Here is an 18,835-nt window from a genome sequence, read left to right as displayed (position 1 = left end):
GTTGCGTAAGATTTCAGGCATAAGATGGGGGGCTGCTATATAGTTCATGATACAACGTACACACTAAGTATAAAAACAAACTAGAACCATGTAGTACGTCAAAGGCACTTACTGTACAATAAAAAATAAAAATTCAGCAACATCTTCTACATAAAACTCAGGCAATGCTGCAAATACCTTGGGGACATCTGAGTTTAAAGGCAGTGTTATACTGTCAAAGAGAATAAAAGCGTAAGTTACAAAACAAAATCATGGCACTTGGAAAAAAAACAATAACAGCACCCCCCCCACCAGCCCCCAAAAACCAACCAACCAAACGAACGATAAAACCAAAACCATGGCACCTCAAACTGTAAGGACTATGATATGGCCATTACAAGTAAGTATTTTATTGGGGGAAAAACCTTCTATAACACAAATACAGAAACATACACAAGCCAGGAGACCAGAACCTGAAACGAGCAGGGAAGGATGAAGACAGTGAATGTATTAGGATGTATAGGAGATGTTTCTCCTTTTATCGATTTTCTGTTAAGGTTAAGGTAGTCAAATAGGAAGGAAACAGGAGGGTCATATTTGGTCATTTTACGCAATTCGAACTGTTTTGTGACAACATATATACTTCAAATAATATTTTCTACTCCTGCAGAGGGCCTTGGGCCAACCTCACCAACATCAGTTGATCCAGAGATCCCGTAGTAACAACAAACTAACAATACCTGGCTGGGTATTTTCCTGGACCCAGTGCTTAAAAAGGCCTAATATCCTGTTATCTCCAGGTTTTAGTTTCCAATTTACAGATTCCCTTTTCTATCAATCTATAGCCAATTTGGAAAAAGGACTAGGTCAAAATTAAACTAATAGGTGCTGACATTCCTTCTTCTTACTCTAATCACTGGGAAAACACATTAATATTACTGATTTTGTAGTCTACACAGGTACAATCTAGAAATTGAAGAATGGTTTGTTGCTAAAGTAACGGTTTGGGTTTTAGCTATCGACTGAAGGACGGTGAACACAACATAGCCTGGGCGAGGAGAGAGGAGGTGAGGAGGAAGGGGCGCACTCACTCGGGATAGGCGGGGTCCAGGATGCGGAGCAGCAGCTGGATGAGAAGGCCATAAAAATTCAGACATCTTCTCAGAAAGCTCTCATCAAGTAAACCAGCGTCAGCACAGGCCTTGCACCGTACCAGTTTCTGTGGAAGGAGGTACACCCCCACCCAGAGATTAGTTGGTAGCCAAGTGCCTGCAGCGATGACTGGCCAGGGAATGAGCCAGGAGCTGGGAATCCAAGGTTCTAGGGTTTTCACCGAGCTTCATCTCTAACTAGCTATAATACACTGGTCACGTCCCAAAAGCTTTCCTTGTTCTGAGAAAAACAAAAGTATGCCACGCAAACCACAGGGTGGAAAGCTGAGCACATAGTTAAGGCTCAAAGAGGTAGTTATTATTGTTACATTTGAATAGCTTGACTGGGGGACAGGGCTGATGGGCATCAGAGATGGCTAGTGGAAAGAAGCCAGACAAATCTGCATCTGAATTCCAGGTCACCACTTATGAGCTTGTCCTGGACAAAATGCTTGTCCACTGAGGGTCCCACACCCGCCTCAGAGGACAGCTGTGAGAAGGAAACCCACGCATGCATGCGCATTGGCACGTCAGTTTAAAGTTTCCAGGCTCCTTCTAACATGTCTGTGGGGTGCTTACGGGGGTCTACAGACGCCAGAAAAGGGCCCCTGGTGTATTTTGCATTTCGAGCAGGTCTAGTCTATTAAATAAAACAAATCAATTTTAACTTGCACCAGAAATCGAAGTTAAAATGTCCACATATCCTCCTACTAATCAACAGAAAGCAGAACCCACTAACATTGTTTTATAATTTATAATTTGAACAAAAACACAAGATAAATGCTTAAGTAAGCTGTCTACACTCCCTTGTACAGCCTTTGCCTGGCAGCCGTCTTCAGCTGTGTCTCACCGGCTGAAATCTTCCTGTCTACAGTCAGATTCTGTGCAGTGGATCATTTTTAATGACAAATGAAGGAGGAGGGACAAAGGAACAAGGAGGGACAAAGGAACGGGGAGAGTCTTCCCATTGCCACAAATCCATTTGGTCACACAACAAGAAAATGCATGGCTGGCACACTGGGTCACAGGGCCGGGAGGCAGCGGAGGGGGAGAACCTTGCAGAAGGTTAAGAAAGGCAGGTGATGTCAAACTGAGGACAAGCAAACCAGGAAGAATTCCTGTTGTCACTGGCGTAAGCACCTGCAGGGTCTGTCCTGATTTAAATACTGTATGTAGACCCAGGTGAGATCATCGACTAGTTTGAAAGTGCCGTGTTTCATCTTCAGGGGAAAGAACAATGAAGGCAAAAGGACACTACGTGGCTCACTCAAGGCACACGTTCTGGCAGGAAAAATCACTACTGTGAGGCTGATCTAGAATGACTCCAATTAACTTTACAAACCTTCAGCTGAGTTTTGCAGCGTTTCAGCATTTCACGGTGTCTTGTTGCCAGTGGGGAATCTTTCCATTGGCTTTCGTTATTTTTCAAATCTTCCACAGTTCTGAAACCAAGGACCAACAGTCAAACACAAGAGGACATGCGGCTCCATCGTATTTATTCATTTTGACCATTTTAATGACTGCCGGACACACACTTCCTCCCACATTTTAGCATCTTTATTTTATTTTATTTTTTTAAAAGATTTTATTTATTTATTCGACAGAGATAGAGACAGCCAGCGAGAGAGGGAACACAAGCAGGGGGAGTGGGAGAGGAAGAAGCAGGCTCACAGCGGAGGAGCCTGATGTGGGGCTCGATCCCATAATGCTGGGATCACGCCCTGAGCCGAAGGCAGACGCTTAACTGCTGTGCCACCTAGGCGCCCCCATTTTAGCATCTTTAAAGTCAGAGTATTTCTTATCATCCATTGGCAGAACTTTTCTTTCTTATTGGTTCCTAATTTAATGAATGTCTTAAAATCGATGGTATTTTAGATTTAGTGAAATATAATAATTTCTTCTGGAAAGAAATGCATTGTTCCCTCGTGAAATTTCAAGAAATTTCAAGAAATTTCAAGTCCCTCGTGAAAATTCAAGGTTACTATGCCTGGTCAGTTACCCCAAACCAAAGTCTAGTTCAACAATGGCAGCTCCTTTTTCTCTTCTACAACCGTTCCCTCCGCATGGAATGCTCTTCTCTGAGATTATCTCTGTGGCTGGTTTGCTCCTTCACTTCCTTCGGATGCCCGCCCCAATACCACCTGCCAGTCAGGCCATATGCTGCACACTTTAAAGACTGGCTCACTAAATGCTGTATCAACCCCTCTCTATCAAGACAACGTACAGAAAACTGGAGGTTGGTAAATTTTTTGGAACTACGCTTTCCCAGACTCCCTTGCTGCCAGCGAATCTGCTCATGACCTAGTTTCCATCAAGAGGTGAACCCTCGTTGGAGGCAGACGTGAATCCTGGGGAATGGCAGCCACATAGTGTTTCTGGAAGCACAGCGGTGGAGGAGTTCTGCCAGGAGCAGTGACAGAGGCTCTACAGTCAGGATGAACCCTGAAGTAGCTTCCTGCCAGGTCAGGTTCAAAGGTGAACTTTCGGTACATACCTCACTCCCCAAAACTGATGGTGATCTGACAGACTGATTGCAGCCACTGAGACCACTGCATGGCACCTGTCTCTGCAGCTTATGGGGAGGAGACGGCACTGGAAGATGCTGAGAAGCCCTGAGGGATGGCAGACTGGCCTGAAAGCCCACCTCTAGGGAGCCACACAGGACAGGCTCGTGGAACAATGAGGCAAAGGGCAAGGCAGCCTTGTTCAGCTTCCAAATGGGTGGTCATGACAACAAATGTGGCGACAAATTTGTTTTTCAAACTGCTGTAGATTTCAAAGCACTTGGACTTACTACTTCCCTTCCACATCCCTGGGTCCTTACCATGGAAGGTGACAGAGCTACAGGTTTTATGGGCTGGGACATGAGCATCTTTGGAACATCGTTATTCTACCTACCACATCTGTGGTGAGAGAACATAGGAGTGTGTGTGTGGAATGGATCCTGGAGATGCCTGATCAGCAAGAGTAAACCACGCGAACATCCTTCTAGGACTAAATTCATCGACAAGGTTACACCTACCAGAGATCCTGGATTCAAGATTATCCTGAGCAGCTGGGAGGGGTTTGAAATGTGCACCCAGCTAGTGGACTCAAACTGGGAATTGACAGTTACCTATGCTGAGTGAAGATCTGGTATCCCTTGAGAGAATCCAGAGGAAGGAATCTAAAGTTTACGAAGCTGAGAATATTAATATAGATATACCATGTGTGACTGGCTCATTCAACCCCTCCTCTTAAAATATGCCCTCTCATCCCCCATATCCTAGAGGACATCTCTTGTATCACAGCTCTGGAAAGTACACAGGTGAGGGGAACACTGACATCTTTGAGAAGCACAATAGTGACCGTCCACAGTAGGCTGGGAGTGAAAGCAGTCGATGGTACCATCGAAATGGATCATCCAACGTCAGTAAAAGAGATGGGATCCCAGGGCTCCAACATGAAGAAACAGACAAATTCAAATCACAGTTTGAAACTGTATAAGCCTCTCTCAATAACTGATATTATAAGCTGATAAAATCAGCAGATAGGAGAACAATATGAATAAAAGATGAACAAACCTGACCTAACCGACAAATATGAGACCGTGCAACAAGCAACACCGAAAGCACATTCTTTTCAGGCCTTTATGGAACATTCACTCATGTACATGTTAGGCTATAAAGCAAATTTCAATACAGTTCAAAGGACACAAATCAGAACATGTCCTCTGACCACAGTGAAATTTAGCTAGGAATCAATAACAAAAGATAAACAGACAAATCCCCCAAGAATCCAGAATTTCAACAACACATTTTTTCAATAACCCACAGGTCAAATAAGAAATAATAAAAATTAGAAAATATTTTGAACTGAAGAGTAAAATGTGACATATCAAAAATGAGGGATGCAGCTAAAACCAGGCTTCGAGGGAAAGAAACAGTCTTAAATGCATACATAAGGGCTGAAAAAGAATGATATAAGTACCAATCTTAACAGGCAATAGAAATATCAACAAAAAAGCAAATTTAAACTAAAAGAAAGTAGAAGGAAATAATGAAGACCCTGCAGACATTAAAATAATAAAAACAAGATATTAAGAACAACTTCAGGCCTAGAAATTTTGAAACTTTAGATGTCATAGAAATACTGACACAAGATGAAATAAAAGTGTAAATAGTCATATATCTAATACTTGAGTAAAACACATAATTAAAAGCTTTTCCATAAAGAAAAAATCTAAGTCCAGCTTCATCAATGAATGTTTCCAAACATTTAAGAAAGAAATAACGTTAACTGTTATAGAATAAACTCTTCCAAAGAGAATAAAAAGAAGGAATACTCCCCAACTCGTTCTAAATGGCAAGCATGATACCAAAATCTGAGGAAGACTTAACAAGAAATGAAAGTTATAAAGTCAATCTTTCTTTTGAACACAGACTCAAAAATCCTAAACACAAGTATTAGTAAACTGAACATCCAATGAGTTATAAAAGCAATAATATAAAAGCTGAGTTTACTCCAGGAATGAAAGACTAGTTTAATATCAGAAAACTAGTTGATGTAGAGGCGCCTGGGTGGCACAGCGGTTGAGCGTCTGCCTTCAGCTCAGGGCCTGATCCCAGCGTTATGGGTTCGAGCCCCACATCGGGCTCTTCCGCTATGAGCCTGCTTCTTCCTCTCCCACTCCCCCTGCTTGTGTTCCCTCTCTTGCTGGCTGTCTCTATCTCTGTCGAATAAATAAATAAAATCTTAAAAAAAAAAAAAAGAAAACTAGTTGATGTAAAAAAGAATATAAAAAACTAGTTGGTGTAATTCAACCACATTAACAGAATAGAGGAGAAAAAAATTTCTGCTCTAACAGCTACGGAAAAAGCATATAACAAAATGCAACTTCTTTTAGGAATAAAACATTTTAAAATACTAGAAATAATGGGAAATGTTCTTCATCTGGTAATAGAAGACATAAAAAACAACTTTCCCCTATTGAATTGGAACAACAGAAAAATTTCAAGAAAGCTGACTCTATTCCAGATTGTAGAAATTATAGCCAGCATATTAAGGCACAGAAAAAAAAGTATAAGAAAGAAAACTGACATCATTTACCAACAACATGAATATGTCTAGCAAGAAAATCTTAAAGCATCTACAGAGTAACTACTGGCATTAAGAGGTGATCAGCAAGATAAATACCCAGAGATATAGAGTTAAGGATGCAGATACAACATACTTTTTCTCATAGCCAGACATGTACATAGGTCCTGGACCAAATGCAGTGGCCACACTATTATTATTCCAGAGGACCTGTTCAAAATGTGTTTGCTTCCTGTTCCCGTGACTTGTTTATTTGGAGGTGCTGGTACATGGGGGGAAAATGCTTAGATTAAGAAACACAACAACGGTGCTAATGAATTGGAAACTGAGGTGCTATCTGGCCATTCTGGGTTCTTTATGTCACAGGACAACATGCAAAAAAGGGAATGCCATGGTGGCAGAACTTAATGATCTCGTTTATCAAGGGAAACTAGAGTTACTGTTTCAGAGTCCAGGGAAGAAGGAGGAAGTCTGGAACCCAGGAGATCCTTTAAAGGGCCTCCTGGTCAATACCATGCTCAGTGAAAAAAGTGAACGGAAGTCTAGTAACCACATACCGAGGGCTGAGAACTCTCAGAAACCAAGGTCAGGTTACTCCGCCACATAAAGAACTCGGGTCGACTGAGGACCGTGGACATGGAAGCAGAAGCAGATGGTTCACTGTAACACATTTACTCCCCGCCTTCAAATCCACTGGTCACACTGGGACTGCGTGTTTTGTGAGAACAAGCGGTACCTCAGGCAATCCCGGGACATGGAGTCACGCACATACCTATTGAGCTCCCGGATGGCCCGGAGTCTGCGGATGTAGCGACGGCAGCTTGGCAGAATGGAGAGGTGGTGGGCGTGCAGGGTAAGAAAAAAGCATTCTGTAGGGAATTTCGGCTCAGAAAATGGAGGCTGATCTCCATCTAGGAAAAATAACATGACTTCCTAAATAAAGTCTCGAACAAGACTAAATCAGGGGAAAAGCACAATTAAGACAGAATTACACTTGAATTTTCAAGAAGTTTACAGATGGTTCTTAAAAAACACTGACTAGTTATAAGCAGCACAGAATTCCTACGAGCTCCATTTAATAACTAGGTCTTCTGCCCCATCTGATTAAATGTTTGTGTGGACGTAATCAACAATCTGTCGTTATGTGCCTTCCTGATGTATTTTATATAACCAGTCCTATAACTCAACACAGGTCATGAAATGTCACCTTGAAACTCAAAACGTTATTAGACTATGTTAATAATCTACAGATTCCATAGCCATTTCCCTACTGTGGGCATGTCTGTCATTTCTAATTTTTCTCTATTATAAATAGTGCTTAGAAGACCTATGTATGAAATATTACTCCCTCACCTCCCCCCTGGAATTGGGAGTCTATTCTAAAATGTAAAATTATTGAGAATGACAGTGTTATAATTTTTGGTATAAATCAGAATTCATTAAATAAATTGATTAAATGCCATCTATTTCTTCACAAACTTACATTCTATCTTATCACTTCGTTTTTGGATTATCTATCTGTCTATCTATTTACTTATTTATTTATTTTTAAAGATTTTATTTTTAAGTAATCTCCACACCCAATGTGAGGCTCAAACTCACAACCCTGAGATCAAGAGTCACAAGCTCCACTGACTGAGACAACCAGGTGCCCCCGTTTTCCTATAATTTACAGATATACAACAGTAGCCTGAATTTCTTTCAATATGTATCTAATTCATATTAGTATGTGTATTTTTCCAACAAATATATTTTATTTTCTATGATATATACTGCTTACCTTTTTCCCCCCAAAACAAAACTATCTTTCAGTAGAATTTAATTTGGGCTTTATACATAACAGTTCTACATTTTGAAAGGCATGATTCTATCCAACATATGACACATATTTTGCCCCATTTTTAAATTTTACATACTCATTTTGTCTCACTCTACAAAAAGTATATTTATGTATTAAGATACTCTATATCCATATTGTCTCTGATGATATGCTTCATTTCTTTCACCATTATAAATTTGTTTCCTTCAGCGTGGGTCAAATCCTCTGTTTGCTTTTTTCATGTTTTATTTTTATTATATATATGTATGTATAAATAAAAGAACATATATAAGGAATACATATATAAAGAATAAATAATATATATAAAGAATATATAAAGATTATATATATAAAGAATATATCAAGATTATATGTATAAAGAATATATATACATGAATATATTTTTTAAAATGTTTGACCCTTCGATTCTTCTGGAATTTACTAGTCCATGATATGATTCCAAGATGATACCAGCGACCACTCACTCAAATGACACTAGTCAAATACTAACTTCATTGTTCATCAGATACTTAGTTCTTATTAAAGTTTACATGTTTCTCTGGAATGTGTGCATGCATCCGATCATGACGCTGCCAGGTAGGCATGGAATCTCTATCCTGTTCCATGAATGACTTTATAATATTAAGAAATACATGCCATACGGTTTTGACGCCTGTCAATAACATGTTCTATAACACAGAAAGGAAAAAGATCAACAATTGTAACACCGTTAAAATATTCATATTTTAATACCAACAATGCATCAAGATCTATGAAATATGTCATGAGAACTTTAATTGGTATATATAAAATCTATATCATAATTAAGTCTCTGCTATCATTTTTATTATTATATTTCTTTTTCTTCCCTTTTTTTTTTTTTTGGTTTTACTCTGCATAGTGTATTTCCTTCCACTTGTTCTATGTATCTATTTGACTTTGGCTAAACCAAATAAGAACATTTTACTGCGCTAACTGTTTAGTGTGTATCTCTGGCGTATAAATTCATTTTCTGAAGAGAAAATAATAATTTGTGAGGAATCACTGGCATCCAAATAAAATAAGTTTACAGAAAGTTTTTAAATAAAAGGGCTGCGTTTTGATGACCTCACAATGAGCAACGTCACTCACAAAGTTCAGCCAGCCAGTCGTTCACGTCCTCCATCGTCGCGTTCACTCTCGTCTCGTCATTAGGAAGAGTAATCCGACACCTGGGGTGGAATATATACGTGGGATCCACCGTCTCTAACTTGATCTTTGTACTTAGCTGCTGCAGCACCCAAAGGAAATTCAGCATGAATCCGTCTGTAGATACCAATCTGTCATCTGTCTGTGGAAGATGAAAAAAAGGTACTTAAAATAATGATCTAAATGGAAATTCTGGCATGACTTTGTAAGAAAGGAAACCAGACATTCGTCCCAAAGTCAGTGAGAGGACATACACGTCACTGTCGTCGTTTTATCAGGAGGCGCTCTCTGTGGAGTATTAATCCTATGGGAAGCGTTTTACAGGCACTGAACCTTCAGAAGAGCCCTTGGAAGTCAGTGACACTGTCATTCACATTTTACAGAAGGGGAAACGAAGGCTCAGGGAGTTAAGTGACTCGCCCAAGATCTTCAAAATTAAGTAGAAACACAATAAATGTTGCTTCTTTCTCTTCTTTATTTCCCCTCAAGAGCACCAAAACCCTAGTTTCACTCAGCACGATATGACTAACAGTTTCTCTGGCTGACATCATTAGCGAAGTCCTGTATTAATAACATAACAATTACAATAATGGTAGTTAACACCAGTTGTGTGTCCACGGTGCACCAGGCACTGTTCTAACAGCTTTATGGATAATAAGCCACAGTCGGGAACCATTATTACCCACATTTAGCACCTAGGAAACTGAGGCACAGAGAAATAAATGTCAATAAATGTCAATTACTAGGGGCGCAGCGGTTAAGCGTCTGCCTTCGGCTCAGGGCGTGATCCCGGCATTATGGGATCAAGCCCCACGTCAGGCTCCTCCGCTATGAGCCTGCTTCTTCCTCTCCCACTCCCCCTGCTTGTGTTCCCTCTCTCGCTGGCTGTCTCTATCTCTGTCGAATAAATAAATAAAATCTTTAAAAAAAATAAATAAATAAATGTCAATTACTAACGGTGGGACCACAGCAGGAAACCCAGGCAGTCTCATGCAGGCCCACACTCTTCTCGATACCTTTTTTCTTCCTCTTAGTAGAAATGTCACATCATTCATTCATTACTTATTAGTAATATAGGAAAGATGCCCTTTTAACTTCTCTATCCTTGCAAGGCAGTCCAGGCCACCAGGCTCCTCACCAGATCTGATACACTAATAACCTCTTAACTGGTCTCCTCGGGTCTGTTTCTGTCCCTCCTCCTACTTTCGTCCATTTTCCACACAGCACATTTGGTGGTTTCCTTCCTGCAAAACCCCCAGGGGTGTCCTATTACAGCTCTTACGGCGTCGGCCCCAGCCTGATGGAGCCTCTGCCCACCCCGCTAGCCATGACCCGCCATTCTCCTCCCTGTATAGTTTTCCCCAGCCACTGAAGTCTGCATGTGGGGCTTGTTCCAAAGCTAGATCATTCCCACCTTGGTGCCTTACACGTGTCTAGCAAAGTCATTACCCAGTCTTGTTATGGCTGACTTTCACATCGGTCTGGTCTCTGACCAAACATCACCTCCTTAAAGGTGTCTTCCCTACCACTTGATCGAAACTCGCCCCCAAGGTTACTCTCATTTCCGCCTTGCTTTATTTGCTTCACAGATTCTACGACTGCCTGAAATAATACGTTTATATGCCGCCTCACTTAGCCTATGGAACAGAAGCTGCACAGAGGTAAGAAGTTTTTCTATCCGGCTCAACACCGTGTCTCCATTTCCTAGAACGATGGCTGGCAGGTACTGAGTGTAGACAAATGAGATGAATGAATTTAGCGAATCAGTAAAGTGGTCTTTAGGAATCTTACCTGCATCTGTGCTTTCTTCATATTGGCATTGACGACAGCTGCCATGTAACTGAGAGCAGCCTCACGGGTCTCACCGTTTAACAGAATACTATGCAGAATCTTGAAAAGCTCTTGCTGGAATTTATTTTAGAAAGGAAGAAAAAAAATGAAGACTTGACTTTAAAAATGATTCCTTTTGACTTCAAGAACAGCTGGGCTTCATCCCCCTTTCTCTCCTCTCCTTCTGCTCATTTTAACAGAACCTGACTACAAGAGGAACACAAGCGTCCAAATTCAACGGTGTCAAGACAATTCGCATGACAGCAGATGATGTTGGAGGCAAGTAGTTATCGTTCTAATAAAATGGCCTTTGCTACTGCCTTTTCGGGACAGGATCAGACTTACCTTAATCATGCCATCATGTCTCAGAACTGAAGACATACCAATCTACACTTGAGACACATGAGCCACCGAGGAGCACGTGCAAACTAACAGCGCTCGCTCACGCTCGTGTTTTAAAGGCCTACGAGCAGCCTGGAGAGCGAGCACGGCCACTAACCTCAGAACCAGTCCCCAGTGATCCCACATACTACCGTTGTGGCAGTGATTACTCAAGACACAGATTCCCTATATCCAGCCTCTCTCTTACTCGTCCTTTGAATTTGTTTTCCAACACCTACCCTTCCCAGCTCCAAGTAATGCTGCAGTGATTGGCTGACCACGCGAGTGTTTTCCAGGGTAATGGCAGGCCCTGAGAAATATTTTTCAACCACTTTAGCCTGCGAAGAGAAGGGAAAAATTCCATCGATATATAATGTACATTTAGGAACGAATCTGAACATTAGAGCAGCAAAGTACAAATGGCCACTGTACTTACATCATCTTCTGCAAAGACCGAGAAGCTAAAGAAAGCCCCCAAATAGGAGAGTCTCTGCAGCTCCCTCCCAGAGCCAGGGCTTAAGGATTTAGGCAACCACAACGGCAAAGAAGCCACCTACGCAGAAAAATGGAAGAGGCAAGTCAAGCTGCTGAGTCAGCAAGTGAGGGGAAAATGTAATGCACAGAGTTCTCAGCAGCCGACCTGTTCAGCTGGGGCTCAGCCACCAGTACAACGGCTGACAGTTATCGCACAAAAACCCAAAGCTCACGAACGTGCTAGGATCCCCGCTGGTATTTTCTCATCTCAGATGGAGGCGCAAAAGCCTCCATCTCCGCCACATTTTCACAAGATAGTCTTTTGATTTTTATGTTTCGAGAAGTTCTTTGATAGAGTTCAGACAAACTCTTTTTACACTATCAAAGGCCTCAAGTAAATTTTTCCATAGGGCGTGTTTTCCTACTTGCACAATACTTATACAAAAATCATGGAAGAAAATAAATAGCTTCATCCCAAGCAATAACATACAGGGTTAACCAATTTAACTACTGAGAGCCACCCAGACGTGTAACCTACATCTAATCTAATGTCCTCTAAGAGATGTTTTTTTCACATAATGTCACTTAAGGGACATCTTCCGAGTTACAAGTCCACTGAGTATGCGCAAGTCCACCAGGGAGGCACTCACCAAATTGCACACAGGGTGTGTCTTCCCAAACTTGGTTTCACAAAGCTCACCTAAAGCCTAGAAATAAGATCAGAAAGTGTCACTTAAAAAAAAAAAAAAGATTTTATTTATTTATTTGAGACAGAGAGAACGAGCAGGGGGAGGGGCAGAAGGAGAGAGAGAAACAGACTCCTCGCTGAGTGGGGAGCCTAACATGGGCTTGATTCCAGGAACCCAAGATCATGACCTGAGCTGAAGGCACTTGCTTCACCGACTGAGCCACCCAGGTGCCCCGCAGAAAGTGTCATTTAAATGTATTCCATCTTAAACTGATTGCCATGAGTAATATCAAGGAATAGCTCTAAAGCTGTTATAGATATATCCTCATTCCTTCCGAGACAATGAGTTCCACTGTTTTTCTGATGAGTAGCTAATACCTGCACATTGTAAAATAATTTCACATGAAACAGAAATACAAAATGAAACTAAGAATCACTCAAAAACTTTACCCTGATAACCTCTATTGATATCTCAGGTAACAGCTTTCTAGCCATATTTTTGTGCCTATACACACTGAAATAAATGTGTATGTATGTATATATATATTTTAAGATTTTATTTATTTATTTGAGAGAACGCACGAGTGAGAGAGCAGCAGAAGTGGGAGAGGGACAGGGAGAAGCAGGCGATCCCAGGACCCTGGAATCATGACCCGAGCTGAAGGCAGTTGCTTAACCAACTGAGCCACCCATAAATGTGGGTATTTTTACAAAAAATGATTTTTTTCACTTAACATCTTTCCATGTCAAAAAAAAGCTATGCTTCATAAACTTGAGATGGCTACTCTTGCCAGTGCTGAACAGGACTTTAAATCATTACAGTCTAATAAGCTACCAAATTCAGAACATATTTAAAAGCATTACTTGGTTTCAAGATCTCAGATATTTTTGAGAACTCCAACATTTTCCTTTGGAGCTGCAATCATTCTCACATTAGAGAATCAGGAAAAGTAGGTTTTAGGGACATAAACACAGCTTAACACAGCCGGCGTGTTCCAGTCGAACACTATTTTAACACTGAACTTCATTTTCTGTGATTTGAACGTAGCTACCAAAGCTCCCGAGCCGGCCGGCGAAAGCTGCTTCTGAGTCAATGCACGTAGGCTCTGACAGGTCTCGGAGGTGCCGCTGAGAAGGAAGAGTTCTCCCTGCACAGGGCAGGGGTTCCCAAACGGTACCACACGTTAGGAAACACCCAACGCCAGGCCCCATCCTCACCATACCCGCGACCAGCAGAATCACAATGTGTGGGAGCCAGGCATCAGGTGTTTTTAAAGATCCCCAGGTGATTCCAGGGTACAGCAATGTTGGGAGGCACGGAGCCAGAGAACAATCGCGATTGTTTCTGATTCCAGCTCTGGTGGTCTTCCTCTTCCTGCTCCCATTGTCCTTCCTCACACCGCACTCTCTCGGCCGTAGAAGCAGCAATAATGGTATAAAATAAAGCTATTGTCTGTCATAACGGAGGCCTTTGTCTTTTGACCAAGAACATTTTGTTGCTATCTGACACTGAAAGCTCCTCACTGAAACGTCGAGCCAGTTCAGATCACAACAGAAACGCTAACAATTCTGTGAGGGAACATTTACATCATCCGCTGAGAATGAATGTGCACTCGAATATTTCATCACTGGACTCAAACAATCAGATGGTTTCATTTCCTTTTATCTGGCACAGACAGAATAATGCATAAAGATTAACAGAATTTTATCAGAAACCCGAACGGCATGGGCAGTAGGAAGAGTCCTGACATAATCCATTCCAAGTTATTTTTAAAAGTAAGAATTCCCATTTCGCATGCTAATTTCCCCAGCACTATCTTCACCTCTGAGCTCCATTTTGAGTGATTAAACTGGAGACATGCACCGTTCATGTAACCCATGTTGGCATTTATCATGGTGTGATTATCTGCGCTGTTGCAGACTTGAGTTTTGCAGTGGGTCAGGAGCAAGTCGTAGAGAGGTGCCCCAGTGTCTGGCACGGAAGAGGTCCTCGGTGAGTACTGACTTAATGCTAAGGTGTAATTAAGTCAGTAGAATGAGTACAAGGAACAACTATAGTCAAAAGATCGATTTAACCAGGACCTCAAGTTATACGATTGTATTTATTCACAGAGTTAGCGAATTTCGTATTTTGATATCTTTCCCTTCATATCCTAGAGTGAAAAATATTTAGTCATACGTCAAAGTATTTTTCTCCTCAAATTTCCAAGAAGCCAATTCGGAAACAAAAGGGCCCTTTCTTTTCTTTCTGGTTCCAGTGTGTTCACAGCAGTCAAGGCCCTTCGTGAGAGTCTAGGGGATAAAGTCTGCCCACAATTGATGCTTGCTGTAGGTGCCTGAAGGAGCTAAGCAGGTCTGTTTCCCACAGGAAGCTTGAAGGAAACGGGGAAGGGGAACGAGAAAACTACTCCGAGGTTTTGCTGTAGAAAGTCACTGCGTAAAGCTGGATTACTTTTCCTAGTACAACGCTTCCTTTTTACTTGCATCTGTAATAGCTCCTTTGTTAAAAAAATAAATAACAAATTTCATTCCAAGTACGGTATGCCAGTTGCCAGGAGGATCAGAAGGATGCCACCAAGAGTCACGGTTTTGGTAAGCTACATGGTCACACTTCAGCGCCCGCGTCACTGACTCCTGCCTAGGGCTAGCACGCACGGACTGCGTCCTGGGCTGCCACCTCCCTCGCTTCGCTCGTGCAGCTCACTGCCCACCACACTGCGTGGCCAACACAATGCTTTCAGGTTTTAAGTGTGAAAACACGGTTGGTCACCTGGAAGAAAAGTGCATGTTAACATCGTCTGCAAGTAAGCGTCTACGGAATGGCTTAAACAAAAAGAACAAAGGTTTACCATGAGGGGGTACTTAAAGTAGTCACTATCGAGGGAGCACTCTTTGGCAGCGAGAGCCAGGCCTTGTAAAATGGGGATAAAGATCTGTAAGAAAAAAGAAAATCGGAAACATGAGTTTAGGAAAACTTAAGAACGGGAGGCATGTTAAAATAAAGTGCTGAATCTGAATTTCTAAGCAGTTCCACCTTCCCCCAGGAAAAGCTGTTTTGTTCATAAAGGAGTCTAGTATCCGGCCACGGAGTGTGGCTCTGTCCTCCGACGAGACTCACCATAAGGGAATACAGCTGAATTTTCCAGAGGTAACAGGATCTGGTGGGCCCTAATTCTCTGGCAGGACTCCGAGTGACTCCATAAAACTCACAGTTTTGAGCCCGCTACAGGAGTCCCCAGGGGTCCTCGCGCTAGGCAACTACGTTCTCTACATCGCGACAGTGAGTAAGTTTCTGATGACCAAGCACCTACAACCTGTAAAGAAACTGGACTAAACGTTCCACTATTTTCTCAACTCTCAGTATTTTAAAAAAGTCTTCATAGCCACTCTCTCACCTCCATCTCATTCTTTCAGTCCTTCCCTGTTTATTTGGAAGAGAACAAAAAAAAAAACACCAGCAATGGGTATTATCATTACGTTAACTTTAATTACATAGAGCAGACAGCTGGTAAATGTGGACTATGCAAAAGAAAACTTGACTAGAATGACCGACCTCCATTCCGGGTACGATGAACACACTAACACGACGCCGGAGCTCGAGGACGCCCGCGTCTGTTTCTACAAGTTTACCATCAACACCAGGGCATGCTGTCACCGAACGAGATCTGCTCAGCACAGCTCAGCTACAAATGTCCCAGTGCACTCACTGACCGACTCGTTGAGGGAGTTGGTTTAGATTCAAGACTAATCACATTCAGTAGACGATGGTATAAACAACAGCTGACAATCCGAATGTCAGCAAGCTGAAACGGGAGTGCTCTAGAAAGCCGCTAGAAAATCTGAAAAATTCCCTTTCTGACTAATTTCATCCCATTGTATTGAGCAGCTTGGTCATTTAAGGAGCACAGGATTTTTTTAAAAAGGTGCCCTGGATTATAAAGTTGCCTGTGGAGTGTCTTGAGATAACAAGATAGCTCGGGGAGAGATCACTCCAGTTTTTGCAACTCAGACCAACAGGGTGGAAGTAACGTGTTGCAGAAGCTAGCTAAAAATGGACAGGTAAAGCTCACGTGTGGGGATGGGGGAGTGACAACATTACAATCGAGAAAAACAAAATAAATTTCACAACTGGTCGTCTAGAATAATCTCAACATTTTCTTCCAGAATGCTATAAAGAAAACATCTTTATGTTTTCTAGTAGACTTACCCTCTTTTGCAGGTAGGATTTAATTTATGATAGACAAGGTATTACTAGCTATAATATTTTTCAAATAGTCAAGCATTGTAATACTTGTGTGACTTACATATTTTTTTAAAAGACTTTACTTATTTATTTGAAACAGACAGAGAACGAGCAGAGGGTAGGGGCAGAGGGAGAGGGAGAAGCAGACTCCTTGCTGAGCAGGGAGCCAGACGCAGGGCTCGATCCCCGGACCCTGAGATCATGACCTGAGCTGAATGCAGACGCTTAACCAACTGAGCCACCCAGGCACCCCTATTTGGGTGACACGTATTTTAAATGATTCTATTGTTTTCAAATGAATACCTTCAAGCAATGACCAAAAAAATACAAGTATTCATCTCCGATCCTAAATTCTAGCTGTTATTATTTATTTATCTGCGAATATCTCAAACATTAAAAGGAGACTGAAGTTTCAGTCAAAAGATTTAAATAATTCAAATCTGCCAAACTCTTCAGACAAAAAAGTGAAGTGCTGTTTTCCATTCATTTGTCATTTCTCTCTAGAAAAAACACATGGTAACATGAAGATGGAGTGTTCAGGACCGAGTGGCAGAAAAGGCACCAGAATGCTATGATTAAAAAGAAATAGTGGGGGGCACCTGGGTGGTTTAGTTGGTGAAGCGTCCAACTCTGATTTTGGCTCAGGGCATGATCTCAGGGTTGTGTGATTGAGCCCCACGTCGGACTCCACATGCTGCACGGAGCCTGCTTAAGAGTCTCTTTGCCCCTCCCCGCATTTCTCCCTCTCTGTCTCTGTCCCTAGGGAGAAAAAAAAAAAAGAACTAGTGGGTGCACAACACTGTGAATATACTAAATGCCACTGTATTGGTTCATTTTATGTTATGTGGATTTCACCTCAATTAAAAAAAAAAGAGGTTACTTCATAACGTCTGTGCTTCTTCATGAAAAAGACAGACTAACATCGCCGGGCTGATCTCACAGAGCTAAAGCTACTCCGGGATGCTCAAATGATATCTTGTAAAACAGGAAAAGTGTTCTCACTTTTTTTTTTTTAAGATTTTATTTTTTAAGTTCTTTCCCACTCAATGTGGGGCCCGAATGCACAACCCCAAGATCAAGAGTCACACGCTCCACCAACTGAGCCAGCTGGGCACCCCGGGAAAATATTCTAATTAATGTACATCATATACACAACAGAGGGCACCACTTAAACCTTCCATGATGGTTACTTATTCTTTCTTTTTTTTTTTTAAGTAGGCTCCATGCTCAGCGTGGAGCCCGACATGGGGTTTGATCCCACGACCCCGAGATCAAGCCGTGAGCCGAGATCCAGTCAGACGCTTAACTGACTGAGCCACCCAGGTGCCCTGACAGTTATTTATTTTCATCAGAGTGCAGCTCTCTCTCTAGAGAGGAAAAGCTCTTGAGTATTCCTGCAAGTCAACAAGACCATCATCTAAGAAAAGCAGTCGATGAATTCCTAACACAGTCATGATAGTAACTAGGAGTTTTGCTTCTGGATTCTTCTTTTACTAATATCTTGGAAACTGCTAAAAATACAATTCCTGAGATTTCAAATTATTAGTTACAAATAATATTAGGTATAAAAACAAACAAAAAGGAAACTTATCACTTACAGCTACTGTCTCTGTTCTGTGTCGAAAGAAACGATCCTACAGTAAATTGTAAGAAAGTGTCATAAAAATCCTTCCACCACGGCTTACGTGAGAGTTGCTGTGGCCAAGTGCTCACGTACAACACGGGCCGGGATACGGCAACCAAACGTGATGCCGGAGTGTCACCTCACAAGAAACCCGCAAGGCTAAATAAGCAGCTTTATTACTAAATATCCCGTATCTGCATTTTCACTTGACTTCACACAGTGAGATATAAAAATTGTATGAATACTTAATGAAAGAAGCAATTAGCAAGATATGAGACATCGTTCCCAGTTGAGTGGCGAGAAGACAAAAGATTCTGTGTGGTACGCAGACTGCACTGAGCTAATTTCGTCTCGGGTTTACTAATCTCCTTTTTGTAAACTC

At 41.7% G+C, this 18,835-nt stretch overlaps 1 protein-coding gene across 2 annotated transcripts in view; it reads right to left on the bottom strand.

Moving 5' to 3' along the window:
- The window catches only part of UBE4B (ubiquitination factor E4B), a 120,329-nt gene that overhangs the window by 24,446 nt on the left and 77,048 nt on the right, over positions 1 to 18,835 (bottom strand). For both annotated transcript variants that reach the window (XM_040645760.1, XM_008694744.2), the window contains 10 exons: positions 15,436 to 15,519; positions 12,549 to 12,605; positions 11,861 to 11,977; positions 11,664 to 11,762; positions 11,005 to 11,118; positions 9,157 to 9,355; positions 6,979 to 7,117; positions 2,473 to 2,572; positions 1,071 to 1,198; positions 113 to 211 (listed from right to left, as the gene is read on the bottom strand). In XM_040645760.1, coding sequence (XP_040501694.1) covers positions 113 to 211; positions 1,071 to 1,198; positions 2,473 to 2,572; positions 6,979 to 7,117; positions 9,157 to 9,355; positions 11,005 to 11,118; positions 11,664 to 11,762; positions 11,861 to 11,977; positions 12,549 to 12,605; positions 15,436 to 15,519 — 1,136 coding nt within the window. The remainder of the gene's footprint in view (positions 1 to 112; positions 212 to 1,070; positions 1,199 to 2,472; positions 2,573 to 6,978; positions 7,118 to 9,156; positions 9,356 to 11,004; positions 11,119 to 11,663; positions 11,763 to 11,860; positions 11,978 to 12,548; positions 12,606 to 15,435; positions 15,520 to 18,835) is intronic.

The sequence above is a fragment of the Ursus maritimus genome, unplaced genomic scaffold, assembly GCF_017311325.1.
Source record: "Ursus maritimus isolate PB19 unplaced genomic scaffold, ASM1731132v1 scaffold_32, whole genome shotgun sequence".
NCBI lineage: Eukaryota > Metazoa > Chordata > Mammalia > Carnivora > Ursidae > Ursus > Ursus maritimus.
Note: the sequence above shows the minus strand (reverse complement) of the source record. Positions and strands in the feature narration are given on the sequence as shown.